The sequence below is a fragment of the Anomaloglossus baeobatrachus genome, chromosome 3 (genome assembly GCF_048569485.1).
Source record: "Anomaloglossus baeobatrachus isolate aAnoBae1 chromosome 3, aAnoBae1.hap1, whole genome shotgun sequence".
NCBI lineage: Eukaryota > Metazoa > Chordata > Amphibia > Anura > Aromobatidae > Anomaloglossus > Anomaloglossus baeobatrachus.
In genome coordinates, this window is record NC_134355.1 from 428,025,987 (window position 1) to 428,052,842 (window position 26,856).

The following is a 26,856-nucleotide window of genomic DNA, read 5'->3' on the forward strand; positions in this document are numbered from 1 at the left end:
AATGTATGGAAATAATACGATGAGTACATTATAACAAATAAATCAGTGTTTTCATACATATACACTATATGGACATAAGTATAGGGTTAGAGAGCTTGATGACATCCCATTATAACCCATAGCCATTAAACTGGAGTTGGTCCCATTCTACAAGATTTTGAAGGGGTCTGTGGGAGCATTTATGAAGCCAGACAGTGATGTTGGATGGGTGGTCCTGGCTCACAATCTCCATTCTAATTAATCTCAAAGGCGTTGGATGGTGTTTAGATCAGGACTGCAGTCAGTCAAACTCACCCAACCATGTCTTTATGGACCTTGCTTTGTGCTTTGGTCACAGTCATGCTGGTAAAAATAAAAGACCTTCCTTATATGTTACCACAAAGTTGGAGGCATATATTTGTCCTAAATGTCTTCTATGCTGATAAATTAGGATTTACCTTCAGTGGAAGTAAAATATCATGGCCGAGCCCTGAAATACAACACCATAGGGTTATCTCTCCCCCACCAAATTGTACAGCTGGCACAATGAAGTCAGGCCGGTAACCTTCCCCTGCCAGTCACAAAACCAGACTTGTCTATCAAATGCAAGATGGAGAAATGGGATCCGTCACCCCACAGAACACCTTTCCTCAGCTCCAGAGTCCAGTGGCAGCTGTTTTACACCACTCCATTCAACACTTGGCATTGTGCTTGCTTGGTGGTGTAGGGCTTGAGTGTTGTTGGAGTGTTGTTGACTTTTCTGTTCTCTGCTCCTCAGCACTTGGCCCCCTGTTCTGTAATGTTGCGTGGTCTTCAGTTCATGGCTCAGTTGCCGTGGTTTTTATACTTCAATAACATCACTCACAGGTTTTGGGGGAATATCTTGGAGAAGGAATCTTCAGAAACAGAATATCATAATATAACATAGTTCTTAGAATTACTATCCAAGCTTAGTTGAAAAAGTTTTATATTTCACCTGTCAAGGTGCTTTCTCTGAGGAAAGCTGTTGTCTCTCATTTCCCCTGACACTATGAAAAAATGGAAAGAAACTGAATTTGGTTTAAGTACCTTTTTAAATAATATTTTCAAAGAGCGGAGGGGGCAAGGACTGGTGTGTGCAGAGGGACAAATATCGGTCTGTGTGCATACGACAAGGACCGGTGACAGCGGAGGGACAAGGACCGGTGTGTGCGGAGGGACAAGGACCAGTGTGTGTGGAGGGGACAAGTATCGGTCTGTATTCAGAGGACAAGGACCGGTGTGTGTGGAGGGGACAAGGACCGGTCTGTGTGTGAAGGGGCAAGGACCGATGCTTATGCTCAAGGACATGAAGAGGTTAACGGACATCACCGATACATTCTTGTTCCACCTAGAAAATGCTCACAATTAATACATAGAACATGATAAAAAAAAAAAATAGGCGTTAAAGACGATGCAAAAACATTTATCAAAAGATGTTTTAGGAAAACCATCTCTGGCGTTTTCCTGCAGCATCTTTTCCGGGAAAACCTATGTGGGTCCGCTGGCGTCTAAAGATGCTTTACCTCTGCAGCATGAGAGGAGCACAGGAGCGGTGCAGATTGCTGGATCCTGCCGGCCTCAGTGCAGCGCTTGTAAGCTCTATAGCAAACTAGCAAACACCTGGTAGATTCTGTGCTACTGGGCTAGGAAACCGATGACTACCGATAGACCGCAGCAGTATGTGGTATCAGAGGCAACAAGTGTGTCGCCCAGGGTTATGGGGTACTCGGTCCCGGGCGGTGTATAACTGGGGAATGTGACTTTGGTGGCCGTTGCCCGGTTCCGTGCCCTGGGTGCTTTTTGAAAAAAGGATTCTATACCCCGTTTGTGCGTAGTTCCAGGAGTTCTCCACCGTACTCAACTGGCAACTAATTGCCTGGGCCCTCAGGTCACTTTTCACTCCAGTCAGTCCATCTGCTCACTTTCACTGTCTCTGACACACTCTCCTCCACTACCATCATTACTGTGTGTCTTCTCCACTGTCTGCCCCTCCCACCTGGTTGTCTAGTGGACTGAAGTGGCTCCACTTTTAGGCGGCCATCCATTGGTCCAACCCTAGCCTGGTACCATTCTATGGGGGGTATTGGGAAAAAACAGGGATTATCTGGAGTGTTTGTATATTACCGACACTGGTCTTCTGGGTCCCTAGGGGGTAGGCCCTGCATCCTGGTGGGGATGCAGTACCTTGTAGCTCCCTCATGGCTTCAGGGGTACTACACAAGCAATGAACAATATCATTAAAAACCCATCCGTTCTTGAGAACAGAGCGTGTTTTTAATAACAGGTAAATTGTAATTGTAAGCCATTAGAAGATAAGACAAATCCTTTAAATATATAACTGAAGTGAGTAACCCATACACATAAATATATACCAGGGGTAAGTGTACCACACAGAATATAAATGAATAAACCGTACACATAAATATATACCAGGGGTAAATGAACCACACATAATATAAAGGAATAAATCGTACACAAATATATACCAGGGGTAGTGGTGTGCCGGCCCCCGCCTCAGCAGCCGGGCTGCTCGGATCCGGATCCGCAATGGCTCGAGGGGTCTCCAGACCCAGGGGTTGGGGTCGTGCGGCCACTCAAATAAAAGGGGGAGTATTTACATGGGGCTGTTTGGTTAAAGTTCGTGATGCCACCCGTGGTGCATGGTAAGATGGAGTACCACCGCTGCGATTGGGAGTACCCAGTGGCGATGGTGTGGGCAGCTAGGTATTTAACACAGAGTCACTGGTAAACTAGGAATTGCCGGTGTCCGCAGCCTTCAGCCTTCAGTACGGATGGTGTTTAAGTCCCACACACGGTGCAGCAGCCCCTGTTCTTTCCCTGCAGCCAGGTGCCTCTTTCTCCACTCTTTCTCTTTCTTTCCTCCTCAGCCGGGAATGGGGAGTCCACTCCCCTGCAGTGATCCGGGATCTCTTTCGATACTGGCGGGCCACTATCCTGCCCCGGTCACCTCAAGTTCCTTCCTCACTAACAGCCTGTCCCGGCCCTTTTGGAGTACACTTCTGTAGCAGCCCGGGAGCTACAACTCCGGGCTCCTCTCCTCTCCCTCTCCCCACACACTCTGCTCCAGCCCCTCCCTCGCTGCTCTGTTTAGCTCTTACACTGGGGGGGGTTGTCTGTCCTGCTGCACTGGTGTGGGATCAAGTTACCAAGGAGGAGAATGACCTGCACTTTGTTGGATTTCTGCAGGTCTGTGACACCCTGGTTTTGCCAGGGCGTCACAGGAGCAGTGAATATTCATAGCCTTAATTGGCGGCTGGCACATCGCAGGGCAGGGATCTGACAGGTCTCTGTGCTGCAATGTATTTCAGCTGAATTCACACAGTTGGACACACATAAAGCTGAAACAGGTGCTGAGATCGGCAGGCCCACTGCACCTGGCCATGGTCTGTGCGACTGCGATTTTTACGCCCCTGCACCAAAGAATTGATTGTGTGGTTTTATACTAGAAGGAACAGAGGGTAAAGAACACTTCTGTCAAGTGTTTAAATATTAGAACAATAACATGCAGATAAACCCCTGTGCTAATGTAATTGTTCTGTCCCCACTTAGAGGCGATTGAAGGCAGGTAGTTGGGTAGGAGTGTGAGGAATCTTACCTTCATTTCTTCTATGCAAGGCGGACATGACCAGAGCGCTCCAGGGTGGATGGATTAAAATGTACACACGCTGAGGTGAAGCAACGGTGGTTTATTTTCTCCTCCATGAACGAAGACGTGTAGCAATAGAGTGATCAAGTGGCTGTAACTGTGGTAGTCTTGTGATGGTTGTCCTAGAGCTGCTACTGGTGGAAAACTTTTCCTTTCTGAAGCCCAAAGGACAGAGATGTGCTCCTCATGATGCACTGACTAAAAGTGAAAGTAACTTGGAGTCAGGAATGTAAGGTCACATGTAGGGCTGAAAAACACTCCCACAGGCTGGACTAAAAAGAACCAGGAGAACAGAATGGTCTGACCAGTAGATGGCAGCAAAGCACAAGTATGAATGTATATACATTGAATAACATTAATTAAATAACAGTGGAAATGTCATTAAAGGTTTTAAAGAAAACAGGTAGGAACAGCCACTCCCTGTCTGAAATTCACTTTTGGGGATTTCACTATTGAGTCCATAAAATAACAACCTGTAAGAAAAGGCATGTTAAATGCAACATCAAACATCAATTAAGTCCAAACAAGAAGGATGACCCAAGTTCAGGTCAGGTAGCGTTCATCCCATAGGGGCACTCTCTATGGGCAACAGCAGAACAAGTTCGTGGATCGGCCTTGCAAAGGTGTCTCACCTTTCCTGATGACCTTCAGCTCTACTTTCCGAACGTTGCCGTCCTGGCTAGGCAGTATCCTAGTAAATAGTCCCATAGACCAGTCAGTCCTTTCTGTGGTCTGGTCTTTCATGAGGACTAAGGGGTACTTTACACGCTGCGACGTCGCTACCAATATATCATCAGGGTCACGTCGTTAGTGACACACATCCAGCGCCGGTAGCAAAATTGCAGTGTGTAACACTAATCAGCGACGATCAACGATCGCAAAATTGTTCCAAAACGGTGATCGTTGACACATTGTTCATTTCCTTAATATCGCTGCTGCAAGCGGTACGATGTTGTTCGTCGTTCCTGCAGCGTCACACATCGCTATGTGTGACACCGCGGGAGTGACGAACATCTCCTTACTCCTTCACCATCATAAGTTATGGTGGCCTTTAATCTATTCAACAAATCACATTTTGGTAAATTGACTGGACAGATTTTTTGACAACACAAACTGGTTGTAAATTACTGGGAAAGATCCTACCGGTAGAAGAATGGTCAAAGTATGCGTAGTGGGTAATCCATCTACGCCCATCAGGGTAAGGATGTCATTAGAAAAAGGCAGGGTGTAATCAGGTGGTATACCAAATATTTTAACAATAGAATTGGCCGCCCTAGTGTCCACCATGAGCCACTGCAACATCTAAAGTTACAGATGTAGAAAAACCCTGGTTTGAACTGACCATCATGGTAGAATCTGGTTGGCCACACCTTCATTATGGATTTATGTGCTGCAGGTTTTGGTCATGGTTTTGAGGGTACATAACCACAAATTGGGATTGTGGGGTACGACACTCTCTCCGATAGTGACCGGGCTGGCCATAACGCCAACAGCTCAGATATTGGCTTTGTTGGCCACGTTGATTATTATCAAAACGCTGATTAAATCTATTGTTGGACTGGTAAGGATTCACAATAGGGTTTGGTTGCTGTTGGATACGCTGTGGCTTTAAGGGCCAAAAACTGTCTCCCGCTTTTACCTTGGTGAGATTAACAAGGTCCTTCAGAGCAGCTAAATACAACTGGTGGGCCTATAGCATTTCTCTATAAAATCGCATAGGGTTAATTCCAGGATCTGGCAGGCGGTGGATAAATGCCGCTGACTGGGTGGGGTTGAAGGGGACATATTTGGGTGAGGGCTGTTCCTCGTTAGGTTTGAGGTAAGGCTCACTATGTGTCCTAGAGGAAGAAGGGGGATCCAAGGAAAGGGGATTAGTAACTGAGGAGCGTGGCGTCAGACTGGCCGGTGGGGGGAGAGACGGCATTGCAGGTACAGGAGGGGCCAGGGGTATGAGTGTGGATAACAGATCCTGAGTCTGTTCGGTTGTTCTCTGATGTAGAGGAGGCACATAGTAACCTCCTCCCGGAGTTAGAACAGGGAAGATTGGGACAGGCTTAAGGCCTTGACTCAGGGGTGGGCGGTAAGCTGTACAATTATTACAACCATCTCTCCAGTCTGTGTTTTGGTAGCAACACTGGTAACATGTGCAGCTAGCTGGGTCGTATGGGAACAACTTCTCAATTGGTACTTCTGGATGGATAGAGGCAGGAGTGGGTGGGGTCAATGTGAGAGTTGTGGGGGGTGCCTCTACTAACTGTGAGGTGGGGGCTGGGACTAAGGCCGGTGTGGGCAGTACAGAAAGAGTTAAGGGATTCTGGCCAGGGGATTGGGCTGTAGCATCTATGAGTAGCTCCGGAGCTTGTCCAGGATCAGACTGCGAAGTAGCAACAAAACAACCTTTTCGAGTGTCCCTAAAACCATCCTCAGACTTGGATAACCTACAGAAAAAACAACATCCCCTTGCTCATCTTCATCTTTGACCTCAATATATCCTTCTGATAGTAATATCTGCATTATTCTGTCAAGCAATTCCGCATCAATTAACAATCTCTTGTTACCTTCAGGCCTCTCAGCTTTTTGTCTGAACATTTTTTGCTATCTTGATGGTGTCCGGATTACACTAATTTATGACTATGCGGTGGGCGTTAGAGTCCGGCCAGAACTTAAGGCCACACCTCTACACTAGCTGGCAACCCCTCAGCTAAATCTCTCCCAAACCTGGTCACAGATCTTTCTAAAAATTAGCCCACTGATCTTTCAAAAAATTGATCACAGATCTCGCTAAAAATTAGAGCACTGATCTTCCAGAGATTGGTCAAAAACTAGCCCAAAAGTTTAGTCACCGATCTTCCCAAAAATTGGGGCACTGATCTTCCAAAATTTGGTCAAAAACTAGCCCAAAGCCTTAGTCACAGATCTTCCCAAAAATTAGGTCACTGATCTTCCAAAAACTTCAGGAAATATCCCAAAAACTTATTCACAGATCTTCCCAAAAATTGGGTCACTGATCTTCCAAAAACAGCAGATCACTGGTGTACCCTCCCCACGTCTTTAATTACAGACTGGGTTGGTTTAGTCTAACTAGCTGTATCCGGCCACCACCATCTTTCCTGCCCTAACAACCGTCCTCTGGATCCCATGTGACACTCTCGATCCACACCTTAGGGCCGGGATCGTGCTACTGAGCCCCAGCGGGCATCACCCCTGAGTCACAATCGGGTACCTTTTAACACCGATAAGGACACACAGCCAGTCACCCCCTCCTCTCCAAACCAACCACAACAGTAGTGAATACACAGTATGTAACACTCACCGGAGGAAATCAGCCTGTTTGGAGGATAGGGAGATCTCAGTCCGTGATGTCCAAACTATCTGTATTTCCAGGTCAGCAATGCGTCCTTGGAAGGGCTTGACGTTGGTGCGCCATCTGTCAAGGTAGAAATTTAGTTGAAGATAGCTAATGGTATCTTCGTTCAGGATATCCAGAGACCGGTGTCATATTAGCTGTATATCAGAGCTGATGTTAATAAATCAGACAATGATCACACAAAACATGTTCTCTCTTTGAGCCAGCGTCACCAACTGAATTGTGTATTGGATAGTCTCAATTATACAGAATGCATCATTGACCTTGGAACTAGAACAGGGAGTATTCAACTTCCTAATTTTTCCCAGTATACTATAAAATACATCTCTGTTTGTTATACATTCTTTCTGTGTGAAACTACTGATAAGGCCTTTGCTCATCATTATGAAGACTTTCATTGTTTGTACATCTGTTCACTCATCCTTGGTAACCCCTTCATGACTATACAGCTTAGAATCATATTATGGGTCTATGCGCTTGCTTTATAGACACAGATAATTATGCTACTACATCTACATTTTGATTATTTACATACACAGATATTCTTATTACGTTTGAACAAACAATTTATGGCTTAGGCTACCTTCATACATACAGTGGACCACACCTACCAGAACTCCTCATCAATCAGGAACTTATCTCTTTTGTCATTCAGAGGTTCTCATGAACATACATACAACAACATCATAGCCGGCCTACTTTATCTAGGAATTAGTATGAAAGCTACAGCCTGCCTACTTTATCTCGGAATTAGTATGGAACTTATGAACACATGTCCCTAGACCAGTGTAATGCCCATCCAAGATGGCCACAGTAAATGCAATTATACAGAGACTGTCCCAATTCCGTACTACCAAACTACCCAACCAGTTAGTAGACAGATTGATTATCTAATTACTCTATTTTTCAACTCTCATTCAGCTATACATGAAATTCACACAACACTCACTGATGATGCCAGAGTTCTTGAACCGTGTGTACAGCCTTACCCAGCAATTCATTGATTCCGAGAGAGTGAAATATAGTGTAATAATAAAACTCCTTACCTTGCTACAGCTGAAATGTCACTGTCTCAAGAGTCCCAAAAACTTCTTCCGAATAAGCTGGTTGGCCGTGGCCCCACGTTGGGCGCCAAAATCTGTGATAGCTGTTCTGCTCTGACTTAAAGGTCAGATTATGGAATCACCAGTGAGGTCAAAATTGAATTAGACCTCTTAAATAGCAAGCACTTGGAGAAAGGAAATGCACACTTGTGAGCAAAGTCAGTTTCTGTTTATTTACTAGTGCACGCATAATTTATACCATTTACAGATCAATGTAATATTGCATAAATGCTTCAGTAGAAATTTACCAGTTGCCCCACCCGCCTTATATATTAACCCTTAAGTCTCACAAATACACAGACTTAAGGCCCCGTCACACACAGAGATAAATCTTTGGCAGATCTGTGGTTGCAGTGAAATCATGGATATATTGTTCCATTTGTACACAGCCACAAACCTGGCACTGATTGTCCACAATTTCACTGCAACCACAGATCTGCCGCAGATTTATCTCTGTGTGTGACATGGCCTTTAGAGTCTTGCATATTACATAATAAAATATTTTAAACACAAATAAAACCTTGAATATGAGACCATAAGGCTAGTATATATTAAACAAAATGTACTAATTAAAACTAAATGTAATAATAAAGTATTAAAAATATATAAACTATTAACCCTTCTACATCAATAGCAACAAGGTTTATAATTTAAATATGAATATACACAGGTTCCTTACACAGGGCCCCACTCTCCAAGTCTCACACTTCTCAGACTTTCTATTTATTAATCTATACCTCATCGGGACTGAGCTATTTTGGCAACAAACAATATGAGAAAAAGTAGTTTTAAAGGGAACCTGTCATCTAAAATATGCGTTCTGACCTATCAGCAGACGCATGTGTGGTCTAATTACACCTCCCTACCCATCCCTGTGCTGTAACATTGTATAATATGAAAGTAATAAAAATCGTTTTATTACCGTCATATTTTTGTATGTAAATAGCAAGGAATGTGGTCACAGGGCCGGCGCCTTGCCCTTTGGACATCTGCATATTTCCGTGGTATCACGCCCCTGTGGGCGTGACACCATGGAGCAACGTCCCCGTCGCTCATTCTATCCTGTGAGCATTGCGGTAGGCTTCTCTTCCGGGTTCTCCGTGTCAGTTTCAGATGCGCAGTGCGCATGCACAGTGCGCGTCTGAAGCCGGCGATTGAACACCCGGAAAAGAAGCCTGCTGCAATGCGCGCAGGATAGAATGAGTGACGGGGACGTTGCTCCATGGTATTACGCCCACAGGGGTGTGATACCATGGAAATATGCAGACGTCCATAGGGCAAGGCGCCGTCCCTGTGACCACATTCCCTGGTATTTACATACGAAATATGAAGGTAATAAAACGTTTTTTATTACTTTCATATTATACAATTTTACAGCACAGGGATGGGTAGGGAGATGTAATTAGGGCACACATGCGTCTGCTGATAGGTCAGAACGCATATTCTAGGTGACAGGCTCCCTGTAATGTTATTGTTGATTGGTATATATTTGCTCTGTATTCTGCATACAATGCATGACATGGGAACATGAATAATGCGAGAAGTAAGGAAAAAAAGAATTAAAAATGGAATCTAACGGGGGAGGGCACAGATTTGATATGGATGAGGTTTAAACGTAGCTCCAAAAATTCCACTCATATTAACTTCAGTCACTCCTTGGGGAAGATGAAAGCTGAAAGTCTTTAGGAGACTGGTGAAGAATATAAAGAGCTTAGTTCTGGCCATTTGTTCTCCCATACAAATGCGATGACCTGTGAAGAGATGGAATGGAAATGATTTATTAAAAATTAAAATCAACAACCTTGTTCAGGTAATTTTTGTTTTTTGAAAAAAAGGTTACATTTAGGCTGGGGCTACACGGGGACTAATGCGATCCCCTCACATGACACTCAGCTCACGCTGGCAGTATAGCAGAGTCGAGTGTCATGCGAGTGTCCCTGCGACTGAGGTCCGACCGTGCGAGCGGACCTCAGCTGCGGGGTGCGGGGCAGCACTGAGGAGGGGAGGGAGGAATTTATCTCCCTCTCTCCTCTGTAGCCAGCTATTGCTACTCTCGCACTGCACTCGTGGTACACCGGTGTACCGCCAGTTCACTGCGATTTTTCTCTCGCCCCATACACTTGAATGGGTGCGAGAGAAAGAGTCTCGCATTACAGTCGCAGCATGCTGCAATTGTTTTCTCGGTCCGATTAGGGCTGAGAAAATAATCGCTCATGTTTGCTGACACACAGGCTTATATTGGTCCAAGTGGAATATGATTTTTTATCGCACTCCACTTGCACCGATTTTCATGCAGTGTGGCTTAGGCCTTATGAGGACTGTTTTGAGGCTCTGTACAATTAAAACCTGTATACATAATATGGATGTCCTTATGAGGCCTTTTTTGCCGCATATTTGTCCCTTTTTTTGGTGCAGTTTTGTTGTCAGCAAGTTCTGACTTTTGTCTTCCCAGCAAAGTTGTATGAGAATTGAGATTTGCTGTATGCATGTTGCAGTTTTTTTGCCCGCAGTTTATAGAAGCAGCATGTTCATTTTTCTTGCATTTTTGTCATGTTTTATCACCCATAGATATCAATGAGAAGATGAAAACTGCATGTCAAAATGCATGGTACCAAATGGGTGCATCTTGCCTGCGTTGTACTTGCGCTTTTTCTTTTTCTTAAAAAATGCAGGTCACTCACAGTGTTCCAGGATAAAGAAATACTGTTCTGGAGTCTTTCTCCTCTCTCCTCTGTCCTCTCTCTCTCCAAAACTGACCGTGCGATCTGCAGGCATGTCACTCAGAATGAACGCGGGTGAACCTCTGACGTCACTGTCGCATCACATCTCGTACTGACATCAGGGTTTCACCCAAGTTCATTCTAATTGCGCGGCTCTGTCTACAGTCATAATGGGCAGTCATGCTCTATGACGCTTGCGTGACAGGACAGGAATGTATCAGAGCTGAATCACCGTGGGACCTTGTGTGGATTACTACGGACCTGCAGGAGTGTTTGGGGGGTTAATAAAGTGGTGAAAGAGGGTGCCTATTGTATTTTATTCTAAATTATGTTTTTTGGGGGGGTTGTGTTTATTTACTTTCACTTACAGAAGAGTGATGGGGCGGGGGCTAATAGGTGACTGCCATCATTAATCTAGGACTTGGTGGCAGCTGTGGGCTGCCATTAACTCCTTATTACCCCGATTGCCACCACTCCATGGCAATGAGAAAAGCCGGGTTCAGCACCAAAAATCAAATAGTAAAAAAAAAAAGCGTAGGATCCCCTCTATTTTTTATAACCAGCCAAGGTACAGCAGACAACTGATGGTTGCAGCCTGCAACTGCTGCTGTTCCTGTGCTGGATATGAAAAATGGGGGGACCCCACGTCATTTTTTTTTTTTTACCCCCCCAAAATTTAAAAAATAGCTAGCCCAGCTATTCTGTTATTTATTTCTATCCATTCTTTTTTATTATCTATTCTATGTTCTTTCTATCTATTCTATATGTTCTATCTATCTACTCTTTCTATCTATTTTTTCTACCTATCTATCTATTCTAGCTATCTATCAATTATCCTATCATATTTTATTTCTCCTTTAAAAAACGCATTAACAAAATTGTGGCAAAAATGCACCATCATTACAATCTTTTTTTATGACATTTCCAGGCTCTCTGTGACAAGGTGCAGTTTGGTTGCAGTTAAAATTGCAGCGTGCGCATATAGCCTAAGGCTGAAGTGAACATATTACATTGCAGTAATAACAGTTACCAATACTTAAAGTGTAACCATCTTTTTAACACTGCTATCTCCTTTCAGTGAAAGTCTTCATTGAATACAGATTTTACCTCAGAAATTAGAATGTTGATATTGACTGATTAATTCCGGCAGAGAAAAAGATATAAAAAGTATAAAAAGTTGCTTATTTTCATGTGTACTATTGATTTGATTTATGAAACAAAAATTAAAATGGCAGTTATGCCTTAACCCCTTTACGACTAGAGATGAGCGAACCCGGTGTTCAGTTTTCAGGCCTAACACCAACTTTAAAGAAAAAACAGAGTTCAGGTTCAGAGTTCGGATGCTTTACGTATGATGACCAGTCATGCAATGTTGTGCTCAGGTATGTTCGGTTATCAGCCCGGCGCAAGCTCCTTGCAGTGTTTGAACGTCTCACACTGGTGAAACAACAGCATGATCAGATGTAGTGTGCAACGCAAAAAAATAAAAATAATGAAAAAGCTCTCCTACCATTTGGAAGTATTCTCCATATGGCTCGCTGTATGTGGGCGGAGATTCAAACTGTAAATCAGTGACTTCCATTGGGGTTTGGGTAAAGTTTAAACCAGTGGAGGTACATTTTGTCTGCAGCCACCGAACCAAACTTCCATGGGTTCGCTCATCTCTATTTACGACATTTGCAATAAGTTTACATCATGGTTGGATGATGGGCTGAAATTTTGTTCATTCTGGAATGACTTGGTGAGAGGTATATTTTAGCTTATACGTACATACTTTCTGCAAATGACTATATTTTTGAATTTGTATGTCTGCAAATGTTTGAAATTGTGTTTTTATTGGTTCAATACTTGTATTGCTATCTTGAAAAACCAATAAAAATATATTTAAAAAAAAAAAATGAACATTTTCAAGAGAATGACCTAATGTTATCAAAATTCTGTGAAGTACTTATGGTTCAAAATGCTCACTATACCCCTTGATAAAATACTTGAGGGGTATAGTTTCCAAAATTGGGTCACTTGTAGGGGATTAATGCTGTTTAGGTGTCTTAGGCTAGTTTCACACATCCGGCTTTTGGTCAGTTTGGTAGATCCAGCGCATGCCAGTACAGTGTATACAGTACAATGGCAGCGCGAAAAGCTCCGGTCACATGCTTTCATGTGACCGGAGCATGTGACCCGGAAGTTACAGTGCTGCCATTGTACTGTATACACTGTACTGGCGTGCGCCGGATTCGCCAAACCGGTGAAAAGCCGGATGTGTGAAACTAGCTTTAGGGCCCCTGCAAGTGTGACATGGTGCCCACAATCTATATCAGCCAATTTTGCTTTCCAAAAGTAAAAATGTTGCTCCTTCCATTCCGAACTTTCCTGTTTGTCCAAACAAACTTTTTGACTACATGTGGGGTATTATCTCGCTCATAATAAAGTCGGTAACAAATTATAGGGTCCACTTTTTCATAGTACCTGATGTAAAAGTGAGAAATTTGGTGCTAAAGCAACAGTTTTGTGAAAAAAAAATGAACATTTTCAATATGATGACCTAATGTTATCAAATTCTGTGAAGTATCTGTGGGTTCAAAATGCTCACTATACCCCTAGATAAAATTCTTGAGCAGTCTAGTTTCCAAAATGGGGTCACTTGTGGGGGGTTTCTGCTGTTTAGATACCTTAGGGGCCCAGCAAATGCAACATGGTGCACACAATCTATTTCAGTCAAATTTCATTATCAAAATGCAAATGGCGCTCCTTCCCTTCCAAGCCCGGCTGTGTATCCAAACAGAAATCTGTGACCACATGGTATCAGTGCGCTCAGAAGAAACTGGGTAACAAATTTTGAGGTCTATTTTGTCATGTTAATTCTTGTAAAGTTGAATAAATTGGGGCTAAAGTAACATTTTTAGGTAAAATGTAATTTTTTGGGTTTTTTTTTCATTCCACTATGCATTCATTCTTATGACGTACATGAAAGATTAAACTTCTTGGATATGGTTTTGCGCAGTTTGAGGGGTCCAGTCTTTAGAATGGTGTTACTTATGGGTATTTTCTGTCATATCACTTCAGATGTGATGTGGTCTCTAAAACAAAATGGTTTTGTACATTCTCTTGGAAAAATTAGAAATTGCTGATAAACGTTTAACCTCTCTATATTTCTACAAAAAAAATGTATTTAAAAAATGGTGTTGACAAAGTAAACAAGTGGGAAATGTTATATAGTAACTATGTTATGTGCCATAACTCACTGGTTTAACCCCTTCACGACCATGGACGGATATATCCGTCATGGAGCATGTCCCGTTAAGCCCCGCCCCCTCCCGCGGGCAGGCGGCGGTCGGCACACACATCAGCTGTTTTCAACAGCTGACATGTGTGCCTGCTAGCCGCGGGTGGAATCGCTTCCACCCGCGGCCATTAACCCCTTAAATCTTGCTGCCAAAGTCTGGCAGCAAGATCTAAATGCGCGCGGCCATGTTTTTTACTTAACGCCGCCCCCACCGGAAGTCACGTGCGTGATCACGTGACTATCGGTGGTTGCCATCGTAGCACAGGGTCATGTGATGATGCCTGCAGCTATGATGTTTCACTTTCGTTTTCCCTCGGCCGAGAGCAGAGGGAAAAACAAAGTGACTGTATCTGCTGTTTACAGCTGTATAGCTGTGATCAGCAGATAGATAATAGCGATCGGATTGCTGATCGCTATAGCCCCCTAGGGGGACTAGTAAAATAAAAAAAAAGTTAAAAAAAAAGTTTTAAAAAATAAAAAAAAAAAAAAACCTAAAAGTTCAAATCACCCCCCTTTCCCCCCATTGAAAATTAAAGGGTTAAAAAAGAAATAAATATACACATATTTGGTATTGCCGCGTTCAGAAATTCCCGATCTATCAAAATATAAAATCAATTAATCTGATTGGTAAACGGCGTAGTGGCAAAAAAATTACAAACGCCAAAATTACATTTTTTGGTCGCCGCAAGTTTTATGCAAAATGCAATAACAGGCGATCAAAACGTAGCATCTGCGCAAAAATGGTACCATTAGAAACGTCAGATCGAGGCGCAAAAAATAAGCCATCACTGAGCCATAGATCCTAAAAAATAAGAACTCTACGTGTTTCGGAAAATGGCGCAAAACGTGCGCCACTTTTATTGGACAAGCTTGTGAATTTTTTTAACCCCTTAGATACAAGTAAACCTATACATGTTTGGTGTCTACAAACTCGCACCGACCTCAGTCATCATACCCACACATCAGTTTTACCATATAGTGAACACCGTGAATAAAACATCCCAAAAACTATTGTGCCATCACACTTTTTTTTGCAATTTTTCTGCATTTGGAATTTTTTTGCTGTTTTCCAGTACACCATATGGTAAAACTTCTGGTTTAATTTAAAAGTACAACTTGTCCTGCAAAAAACAAGCCCTCATATGGCAAGATTGACGGAAAAATAAAAAAGTTACGGCTCTCGGAAGAAGGGGAGCAAAAAACAAAAACGCAAAAACGGAAAGTGCCCCGGGGCTAAAGGGGTTAAGGTCATAAATATTAAATATGTGAAAACTGTGAAAGTTTCAACAATTTTCTTCACAAACGCAAAAAATATTGTCCTAAATGCACCACTTTCATGAAGTACAATATGTGATGGAAAAAACAATCTCAGAATTGCTGGGATCCATTGAAGCGTTCCAGAGTTATTACATCATAAAGTGACACTGGTCAGAATTCTAAAATTTGGCCTGATGATTAAGGTCAAAATTGGCTCCATCGTTAAGGGGTTAAACAATCGTTAGTTAACAATTAGAAAATAATCAATTGAATTAGGCATTTTTTTTATTATGAATAGAATTACCAAACTTCTTATTTATGAAGAAATGTCTCATACACTTGTAAAATGTTAATAAAAAGATGCAAACCAGAAAAAAGAAATGTCTCATACACTTTTGACTATTAGACAATATTAAATTACCTGCAGAAAATGGTAAGAATGCTTTATTGGCTTGAAAATGTTCATCGTCGTCCAAAAAGTTTGATGGATTGAATGTATCTGGGAATTTCCACTGCTTGGGGTCCATGTTTACAGAAGCCAGATTAGCTACAATTATAGTACCCTAAAAGAGTGCACGTTCAATATTTAAATACATATTGTAAAACATTTATACCTAACAATCACTAAATTATCACTTTCCTCTTCTGTGGGTTGCTTAAAACTTTACTCCGCTACTTCGGTTTATATATTTTTTCCCTTATTTTTTATTTTGATAGCATTTAGAGCGAAATATTTCTCATATACAGTGGCATGTAAAAGTTTGGGCACCCCTGGACAGTTAAGCAAGTTGAAAATAAAATTATTTCTAAAGGGCATAAAGTTATAGATAACACATCTCATTTGTATCTTAGGCAAATAAAATATTTTCATCTTTTACATTTTAAAATTAGCAAAAAAGGAAAATGCAAAAGTTTGGGTACCCTTGTATATTTGTGTGCTCAGATAACTTTGAATAAGGTTTTACACCCTAATTAGCCTGTTAGGATTATGGCTTGTTCACGATCATCGTTAGGAAAGGCCAGGTGATGCAAATTTCAGAGCTTTATAAAAACCCAGCATCCCCCAATCTTGTCCCAAAAGAACAGTAGCCATGGGTTCTTCTAAGCAGCTGCCCAGCACTCTGAAAATGAAAATGGTGCAAGCCCATAAAGCAGAAGAAGGCTATAAGAAGATGGCAAAATGTTTTCAAGTTGCCTTTTCCTCAGTAATTAAGAAATGGCAGTTAAGGCCCCTTTCACACGTCAGTGATTCTGGTACGTTTGTGCTTTTTTTTAAACGTACCAGAATCCCTGACATACGCAGTCCCATTATAATGAATGGGTCTGCTCACACGTCAGTGATTTTTCACTGCACGTGTCTCCGTGCGGCGTACCCGCGTGTGCGTGATTGCCGCACGGAGACATGTCCATTTTTTTCTGGCATCACTGATGTCCCACGGACCACGCAGTGGTGTGGTCCGTGAAACACGTGCCAGAAAAAAACGTGCTTTTAAAATAAAAATCATTTTTACTCACCCGGCTCAATCGATGTCCTCTGCAGCCCGTGCAGCTTGTTGCTTCTGAGCCGGCTCATTACTGTCGCGCATATTCATGATGCACGACACAGCTGACCCGGAAGCAGCTGCTGCGGGGGTCAGCGCCGGCCGGATGCTGCACCGCGGGAGCGATCAGCACCATGGAGAGCGGGAGCGGGCACAGGTGAGTTAATCTCTAAGTGCAATCACGGGCCACGGAAAACGGAGCCCGAATTGCACTTAGACAACCCACGTGTGCCGTGAGTCATGGCACACGTATGGACATATGCGTGTTTTAAGCGCCAGTGAAAAACGTAAGTGTTTTTCACTGACGTGTGAAACGGGCCTAACAGGAACAAGTGGAGGTCAAGATAAGGCATGGAAGGCCAGGCAAAATTTCTGTGAGAGCTGCTCATAGGATTGCTAGAGAGGCAAATCAGGACCCCTGCTTGGCTGCAAAAGACCTTCATGAAGAGTTAGCAGACTCAAGATGTGGTACATTATTCTACTGTTCAGAAACACCATTTGCCATTTGCCATGGCATAAGTAGTTAAGATAAAGAACATGACACTCTTCAACTGAAATCAAATACAGAAAGCTTTAGGCTAAGTTCACACACTGCGTTTTTTTGATGCTGCGATTTTGTGCATTTTTTGCGGCAAAAAACGCATCAGCGGCAAAAAATGCGTCAAGAACGTGTGCGTTTTTACCGCGTTTTGGTGCAATTTTTGCGGCATTTTGCTGCGTCTTTGCACACTGCGGTTTTATGCGTTTTTTTTTATCAGTGAACAATGTCATTAACCCCTTCAGCCCTAGGGCACTTTCCGTTTTTGCGTTTTTGTTTTTTGCTCCCCTTCTTCCGAGAGACGTAACTTTTTTATTTTTCCGTCAATCTTGCCATATGAGGGCTTGTTTTTTGTGGGACAAGTTGTACTTTTAAATGAAACCATAAGTTTTACCATATGGTGTACTGGAAAACAGCAAAAAAATTCCAAGTGTGGAAAAACTGCAAAAAAAGCGTGATGGCACAATAGTTTTTGGGATGTTTTATTCACGGTGTTCACTATATGGTAAAACTGATGTGTGGGTATGATACCTGAGGTCGGTGCGAGTTTGTAGATACCAAACATGTATAGGTTTACTTGTATCTAAGGGGTTAAAAAAATTCACAAGCTTGTCCAATAAAAGTGGCGCACGTTTTGTGCCATTTTCCGAAACCCGTAGCGTTCTAATTTTTTGGGATCTATGGCTCAGTGATGGCTTATTCTTTGCGTCTCGAGCTGACGTTTCTAATGGTACCATTTTTGCGCAGATGCTACGTTTTGATCGCCTGTTATTGCATTATGCGTAAAACCTGCGGCGACCAAAAAACGTAATTTTGGCGTTTGGAATTTTTTTGCCACTACGCCGTTTACCAATCAGATTAATTGATTTTACATTTTGATAGATCGGGCATTTCTGAACGCGGCGATACCAAATATGTGTATATTTATTTATTTTTTAACCCTTTAATTTTCAATGGGGGGAAAGGGGGATGATTTGAACTTTTAGGTTTTTTTTTTATTTTTTAAAACTTTTTTTTTTATCTTTTTTTTTATTTTACTAGTCCCCCTAGGAGGCTATAGCGATTAGCAATCCAATCGCTCTTATCTATCTGCTGATCACAGCTATACAGCTGTAAACAGCAGATTCAGTCACTTCCTGATTCCCTCTGCTCCCAGCCGACGGAAAACGAAAGTAAAACTTCATAGCTGCAGGCGTCATCACATGACCCTGTGCTACGATGGCAACCACCGAAAGTCACGTGATCACGCACGTGACTTCCGGTGGGAGCAGCAGTAAGTAAAAATCATGGCCGCGCACATATAGATCTCACTGCCAGACTTTGGCAGCGAGATTTAAGGGGTTAAATGAGTGGAAGCGAATACATGCAGGCACACATGTCAGCTGTTGAAAACAGCTGATATGTGTGCCGATCGCCGCCGCCTGCCCGCGGCAGGGGGTGGGGCTTAACGGGACACGCTCCATGACGGATATATCCGTCCATGGTCATGAAAGATTGTTGAAAAAAGAAAAAAAAAGGTCTGATGTCATTTTCTTCTTCAATATGTTCTTCATTCTGCAGTAGTGTATGCAGGAGTGCAGACAGCTGCAGAACTAAAAGGCTCAGCAAGCTCCATCCAGGACTGTATGCTGGAGGGAGAGGCAGGGGGAGCAGAACTATAAGGGCTGCTTCTCACTTGCGAGTTTCTCGCAGTAGAGCAATGCGAGAAAATCTCGCATTGGAATCGGACACATGTTAGTGAATGATTCAGCTCTCATCTGCGATTTTTTTCTCAGTCCAAATCGGACTGAGAAAAAAATCGCAGCATGCTGCTTTTTTGCGAGTTTCTACTGCAAGTCTCTCCAATGCAAGTCTATGGGAGCGTGTAAAAAATCGGATGTCACGGGACGGCACTCACACCATCCTAGTGACATCCGATTTTCTAAATACATTTCTCGCATGTTTCCTAAAACACTGGAAACGAGCGATGTCTCACAATGTCTGTCAATCACTATTCTCTGTCAGTCGGTCTCTCCCTCTCGGTCTCTATTCTCTCTCTGTCGGTCCGTCACTATCTCTGTCCCTCTCTCACAGTCTGTTGGTCATTTCCCCCTCCTCTCTCATTCTCACCGTTCCCCGATCACCGGCGCGGCGCTGCATGGCTTTCTCACTGCTGCGGCGGCTTTTACTATTGTGAAATAGCCGGCCGCTCATTAAACAATTTCGTATTCCCTGCTTTCCCCGCCCACATGCGCCTATGATTGGTTGCAGTGAGACATGCCCCCACGCTGAGTGACAGGTGTCTCACTGCACTCAATCACAGCAGCTGGTGGGCGGGTCTATACTGTGCAGTGAAATAAATAAATAATTAAAAAAAAAGGCGTGCGGTCCCCCCCAATTTCAATACCAGCCAGATAAAGCCATACGGCTGAAGGCTGGTATTCTCAGGATGGGGAGCTCCACGTTATGGGGAGCCCCCCAGCCTAACAATATCAGTCAGCAGCCGCCCAGAATTGCCGCATACATTATATGCGACAGTTCTGGGACTGTACCCAGCTCTTCCCGATTTACCCTGGTGCGTTGGCAAATCGGGGTAATAAGGATTTAATGGCAGCCCATAGCTGCCACTAAATCCTAGATTAATCATGCCCGGCGTCTATGAGACACCCCCATGATTAATCTGTAAGTGACAGTAAATAAACACACACACACATGAAAAAATCATTTATTAGAAATAAAAAACACTAACAAATTCCCTCATTACCAATTTAATAAGCCCCAAAAAGCCCTCCATGTCCGGCGTAATCCACGGACCTCCAGCGTCGCTTCCAGCATGAAGGTGACAGGAGCTGCAGCAGACACCGCCGCTCCTGTCACCTCCACGCAGCAACTGAGGTGAGTAGCGCGATCAGCTGAGCTGTCACTGAGGTTACCCGGTGGCCGCCACTGGATCCAGCGGTGGCCGCGATTAACCTCAGTGACACCTCAGCAGATCGCGCTACTCACCTCAGTTGCTACGTGGAGGTGACAGGAGCGGCGGTGTCTCCTGCAGCTCCGGTCACCTCCATGCAGCAAAGCTGGAAACGACGCTGGAGGTCCGTGGATTACACCGGACATGGAGGGCTTTTTGGGGCTTATTAAATTGGTAATGAGGGAATTTGTTTGTGTTTTTTATTTCTAATAAATGATTTTTTCATGTGTGTGTGTGTGTTTATTTACTGTCACTTACAGATTAATCATGGAGGGTGTCTCATAATAATAAGGAATAACGTTTGGAACACCATTCTAAGTCTGAACTGGGTGCAAAAACCTAAAAAAACATCACTATGGGGAGATAAGGTATGCACACCAGTGACTATGTAAGGGGAATACATGAAATAGCAGAAACTGCTGTGTGAATACTGACTTGAAAAATCCAATAGCTATATGTAAGAGTGAAAATGTGAAAAATGGAATCTGCATTACTGCCATGAACATATGAATCAAGAGAAATTTAGCTACTGAATTGATCAATGCAATAGAGCCCCAACACTACGCCAAAGTATTTCTCTACGTTGGGGTCCCTAGCTTGTGTGTGTCCTCTCATGCAGTTAAAAAACTTACCGTGTATGGGAAGCTGAGACCCAGGCTATTTATGCGTATGATATGGATTGGCAATAGGTGTGGTTGGGGGAGGGTTCACAAACGAAAAACTACTAACAATAAGGAATAACGTTTGGAACACCATTCTAAGTCTGAACTGGGTGCAAAAACCTAAAAAAACATCACTATGGGGAGATAAGGTATGCACACCAGTGACTATGTAAAGGGAATACATGAAATAGCAGAAACTGCTGTGTGAATACTGACTTGAAAAATCCAATAGCTATATGTAAGAGTGAAAATGTGAAAAATGGAATCTGCATTACTGCCATGAACATATGAATCAAGAGAAATTTAGCTACTGAATTGATCAATGCAATAGAGCCCCAACACTACACCAAAGTATTTCTCTACGTTGGGGTCTCATAGACGCCTGACATGATTAATCTAGGATTTAGTGGTAGCTATGGGCTGCCATTAACTCCTTATTACCCCGATTTGCCAACGCACCAGGGTAAATCGGGAAGAGCCGGGTACAGTCCCAGAACTGTCGCATCTAATGTATGCGGCAATTCTGGGCGGCTGCTGACTGATATTGTTAGGCTGGGGGGCTCCCCATACCGTGGAGCTCCCCATCCTGAGAATACCAGCCTTCAGCCGTATGGCTTTATCTGGCTGGTATTAAAATTGGGGGGTACCGCACGCCATTTTTTTAAATTATTTATTTATTTCACTGCACAGTATAGACCCGCCCACTGGCTGCTATGATTGGGTGCAGTGAGACACCTGTCACTCAGCGTGGAGGCGTGTCTCACTGCAACCAATCATAGGCGCCTGTGGGCGGGGAAAGCAGGGAATACGAGATTGTTTAATGAGCGGCCGGCTTTTTCAAAATAGTAAAAGCCGCCGCAGCAGTGTGAACGCCGTGCAGCGCCGCGCCGGGGATCGGTGAGTATATGAGAGAGGGCTGCTCACTTCAGTCACTCAGGAGTTTAGCGGTCACCGGTGAGCCCTTCACTGGTGACCGCTAATCATGACGCGGCACAGACAGAGCCGCAGCATGACAATGAAGTCGGGTGAAGTCACCCGAGTTCATTCTGATTGTGCGGCTCTGTCTGTGTCTGCTGTCATCTGCCATTAAGTTCTGCTGCATGGCTGTCTGTGTCTGCTGTCAGCGGCCATGTAGCAGCGCTGAATGGCAGATGACATAGTAAAAAATACGCATTACACACGCATTACACACGCTAGTAAAATCATTAATTTATTCAGAAAAAGCATCGCACTTGCGTTGCACTCTGACCTAACGTGAACTAACGTGAACTAAAATCAGCCGAGTTTTTTTCAGCCCCGTCGGACCGATTTTACTCGCATAGATGTTTTTCCACCCTAAGGCTCAGCATACTCCATCCAATAGTGTATGCAGGAGAGCAGACAGCAGCTGCAGAACTGCAAGGCTCAGCATCCTCCATCCAGGGCTGTATGCAGGAGTTTCCCCCCCCCCAAAAAATGACGTGTGCTTCGCCATATTTTTGTATGCTAGCCAGGTACAGCAGGCAGCTATGGGCTGCCCCCAACCACCAGCTGCCTATTGGAGTCACAATTAGTGACTCCATCTTTATTGAAATAAAGAATCCCCCCCGCAGTAATCCTGGGTCAGCGTCCCGCGCCGTCCAATCCAGATCCAATATCATCTGATCGGTTTGCTGGAAGGCATACCGATCAGATGATGTGTCAGGTTCAAGGATGTGAATCACATGACACAACAGCTGATTATATAAAAGCCGTTTATACAATCAGCTGATGCATCGGTGCAAAAAAAAAAAATACACAAGTCCGTGCTGACTCCCGTCTGATCGCTGCAGGAGCTGACGGTAATCAGTGAAGTGGTCTCCTGACGGCATCAGCTGATAGTTTAAGCCGGCCGGGCGGTAAAAAGCTGGCATCACCGCGAGACTTACGATCAGCTGATGCGTCAGGTGACCGCATCAGGTGATCAGCGCCAGGTCCTGCATCGGACATGCCTGGAAAGTCTGCACACAGCCGGAGCGGCGGTACCGGGAAGAGGAGCTGGGAGCGGACATGTCGGGAGTCTGCAGACAGGTGAGTATGGCATTTTTTTTTTCTACTGTTCACTTTTGATTTTGCAGCTGCTTCCAACTCCCGCCCGGCCATGGCGCCGCACAGGAGTTGAAGGGAGGTGGAAGCAGCGATGGCGGTACCGGGAGGATTCACGCTTCTGTGTTTACCAATAGAAGGAATCCTCTTCCTGTACATGTCAGTTTACTACCCACCCCTTGCGTTTATAGCTGCGTTTTTAGTCATAGAAACGCACTAAAACGCAGCTATATTTGCAATTTGCGTTTTTCATTGCGTTTTTTAACATCTCATTGAACATAATGGGTGGAAAACGCAGTGAAAAATGCAAAAATAATTGACATGCTTCGTTTTTGTGGGCACCACAAAAACGCAGCTAAAAAAAAACGCTGTGTGCAGGCAGCAAAAATGAAAACTCATAGACTTTGCTGGGGAAGCAAAGTTTTTTGAGCAAAACCGCACCCGAAAAAAGAGCAAAAACGTTGCAAAAAACGCACTGTGTGAACTTACCCTTAAAGAGTTCTTCTGCAGTTTGTATTTTTGTGTAATAGGGGCAGCATGGTGGCTCAGTGGCTAGCACTGCAGACTTGCAGTGCTGGGGTCTTGGGTTCAAGTTTCACCAAGGACAACATCTGTAAGGAGTTTGTATATTCTACCAGTGTTTGTGTGGTTTTCCTCCAGGGACAGGGATGATCACATCTGTAAAGCGCTGTGGAATTAATAGCACTATATAAGTGAGTAAAATAAATAAAATGTGTTCCCTGGGTCAAGCACTGAATCTTTGCTGCTGATCCAGGTGTCTGTTATTGTCTGCAGTGCCAAATTCATTGATTAGCTGCAACCAATAACAAACATTGGAAGCAGCTGCAGAGACTCATATTTCAACCTAGGGAAAGGAAGTATTGCATAGTTTGTTGTAAAACAATAAAATAAATAAAATTGTCAATTACTCTCATCCCCCTGTACAGTGCTCACCCTCCCCATGTACATCCGCCACTTATTGGCTGCAGCCAATCAGTGACTTCAGCACTGCAGACAATAACATACTAGTGAATCTCAATAAATTAGAATATCATCAAAAAGTTAATTCATTCTATACAAAAACAGGAAACACATATATTATATAGTCATTACAAACAGAGTGATCGATTTCAAGTGTTTATTTCGGTTAATGTTAATGATTATGAGTTACAGCCAATGAAAACTCAAAAGTCATCTCAGAAAATTAGAATATTATATAAGACCAACTGAAAAAATGATTTTAAACTCAGAAATGTTGGCCTAATGAAAAGTCTGTACAGTAAATGCACTCAATATTTGGTCATGGCTCCTTTTGCATGAGTTACTTCATCATTACAGCGTGGCATGGAGGTGATCAGCCTGTGGCACTGCTGAGGTGTTATGGAAGCCCAGGTTGCTTTGATAGCAGTCTTCAACTCGTCTGCATTGTTGGTTCTGGTGTCTCTGTCGCGGGCGGCGGGGCGCTGCGCTCACCACGCTCGGGTCCGGCGCTGCTGCTGCTCGGTGGCTCGAGCGGTGGGCCGGATCCGGGGACTCGAGCGGCGCTCCTCGCCCGTGAGTGAAAGGGGTGTTTTGTTGGCGTTTGGGGTGTCGGTTTGTGACGCCACCCACGGTGTGTGGTGAGGTTGGGGCACCACCGCTGCTCTGTACGGGGATCCCGGGAGCGATGACAGGGAGCAGCTGGGATGTTTTCCTCCCCTCCATGGGTAGGGGGGTTGTGGTAGTCCCGGGGCCCGGAGTGATTGTCTGTTTGATGGATTGCGGGGCTTGACCAGGTGCAGGGTCGCGGGGCAGCGCAGTGCCAGATGGCACGGTGGTACTTACTCAGCCAGTAACGCACACGGAGTCTCTGGTAAAACAAACGGCTGGATGGACGAGTCCCACAGACCGCTGCGACGGTCACTCCCGGTAGGTTAGCGGTAACTGTCTCTCCCTGCACCGGTGTTATGTTCTCGGCCCCGATGGCTTCCCACTGGTAACCCGCTCCCCAGCGGTATGTTTGCCGGAGGAGCCCCTTTTGCCCGCAGGCACTGACCCTGGGAACTCTAGCTGTGGTGGTAGCTGTATTTCCCTTCACGGTTGAGCGGTTGCCTTCAGTCGGATCTTTATTGCTGGGAAACCCCGGAGGTTCCCGTCGCTGACGGATTTGACCGGTTTAACGGCGACTCCAAGCCTGGTCGGGGTCCGTAGGCCCCGTCGAATGGTGCTGGCCTCTCTTCGCTCCCCGGTCCGGCCACCGCCCGTCCCCGGTCCTTACGGTTGCGCTTCAATTGGCCTTGCCTGCAGACGGTCACCACCGTCTGCCAACCTTGCTGTTTCTGTGCCCGGGCCACGTACCCGGACACGGTCAGACTGCTCCTTCACCACTTCACTCCTTCACTTTCACTCTCTAAACTACTCTCTTTTCCTTTCCCACCTCCAGGACTGTGAACTCCTCAGTGGGTGGGGCCAACCGCCTGGCTCCACCCCACCTGGTGTGGACATCAGCCCCTGGAGGGAGGCAACAAGGATTTCATGTGTGCGCCTGATGTGCCTAACCGGGGTGTGGGGTGTGTTGTTGCAGTACCTGTGACGTCCTGGCTTGTCCAGGGCGCCACATCTCATCTTCCTCTTGAAAATAATCGTTTTAGGTCAGCCGAATTTGCTGGCCAATCAAGGACAGTGATACTGTGGTTATTAAACCAGGTATTGATAATTTTGGGAGTGTGGACAGGTGCCAAGTTCTGCTGGAACTTTCCATCTACAAAAAGCTTGTCAGTAGAGGGAAGCATGAAGTGCTCTAACATTTCCTGGTAAATTGTGACGCTAACTTTGGTCTTCATAAAACAAAGTAGACCTAAACCAGCAGATGACATAGCTCCCCAAACCTCAAGCAGCTTGGATTGTTTTGCTCTCCACTCTTCCTCCAGACACTGGGACCTTGATTTCCAAATGAAATGCAAAATTTACTTTCATCTGAAAACAACACCTTCTACCACTGAGCAACAGTCCCAGTTCTTTTTCTCCTTAGCCCAGGTAAGACGCTTCTGCCATTGTCTATTGGCCTTGAGTGGCTTGATACAAGGAATGCGACAGTCCAGCCCATGTCCTGAATACGTCTGTGTGTGGTGGCTTTTGAAGCACTGACTTCAGTAGAAGTCCACTCCTTGTGAATCTCCCCAAATTTTTGAATGGCCATTTCTTAACAATCCTTTCAAGGCAGCGATTATCCCGGTTACTTGTGCACCTTTTTCTACCACACTTTTTCCTTCCACTCAACTTTCCATTAATATGCTTGGATACAGAAGTCTGTGAACACTGCAGCCAGCTTCTTTAGCAATGACCTTTTGTGGCTTAGCCTCCTTGTTGAGTGTATCAATGACTGCCTTCTAGACATCTGTCAATTCAGCAGTCTTCCCTATGATTGTAAAGCCTACTGAACCAGAATAAGGGACCATTTTAAATGCTTAGGAAGCCTTTGCAGGTGATTTGTGGTAATTATTCTAATTTTGTGAGATAACGACATTTGGGCTTTCATTGGCTGTAAGCCATAATAATCAACATTAAGGGTATGTGCGCACGTTGCTTTTTACCTGCTTTTTACCTGCTTTTTTGCTGCTTTTTCTTCTGCGCTGTTTAATGCCAAAATGGATGTGTTCTTCTATTCAAGCAAAGTCTATGGGAATTTGGGTTTCTTGTTCACACTATGTTGTTCAAAATGCTGC

General features: G+C 44.2%; 1 protein-coding gene and 1 long non-coding RNA gene across 6 annotated transcripts in view; both read right to left on the reverse strand.

Moving 5' to 3' along the window:
* Positions 1-504: 504 nt before the first annotated feature.
* Positions 505-7,067, reverse strand: LOC142295382 (uncharacterized). The gene is made up of 4 exons (XR_012751446.1): positions 6,981-7,067; positions 3,617-3,865; positions 956-1,007; positions 505-875 (listed from the first exon to the last, which is right to left on the reverse strand). It is a non-coding gene; the product is annotated as an uncharacterized LOC142295382 (long non-coding RNA).
* A 2,450-nt stretch (positions 7,068-9,517) lies between these two features.
* Positions 9,518-26,856, reverse strand: part of LOC142296588 (cytochrome P450 2J2-like) — a 300,252-nt gene continuing 282,913 nt past the window's right edge. For 2 of the 5 annotated variants that reach the window (XM_075340375.1, XM_075340379.1), the window contains 2 exons: positions 15,819-15,960; positions 9,518-9,888 (listed from right to left, as the gene is read on the reverse strand). In XM_075340375.1, coding sequence (XP_075196490.1) covers positions 9,710-9,888; positions 15,819-15,960 — 321 coding nt within the window. In that variant the 3' untranslated portion in view covers positions 9,518-9,709. The remainder of the gene's footprint in view (positions 9,889-15,818; positions 15,961-26,856) is intronic. The other 3 variants (XM_075340377.1, XM_075340376.1, XM_075340378.1) reach the window with 2 other exon arrangements.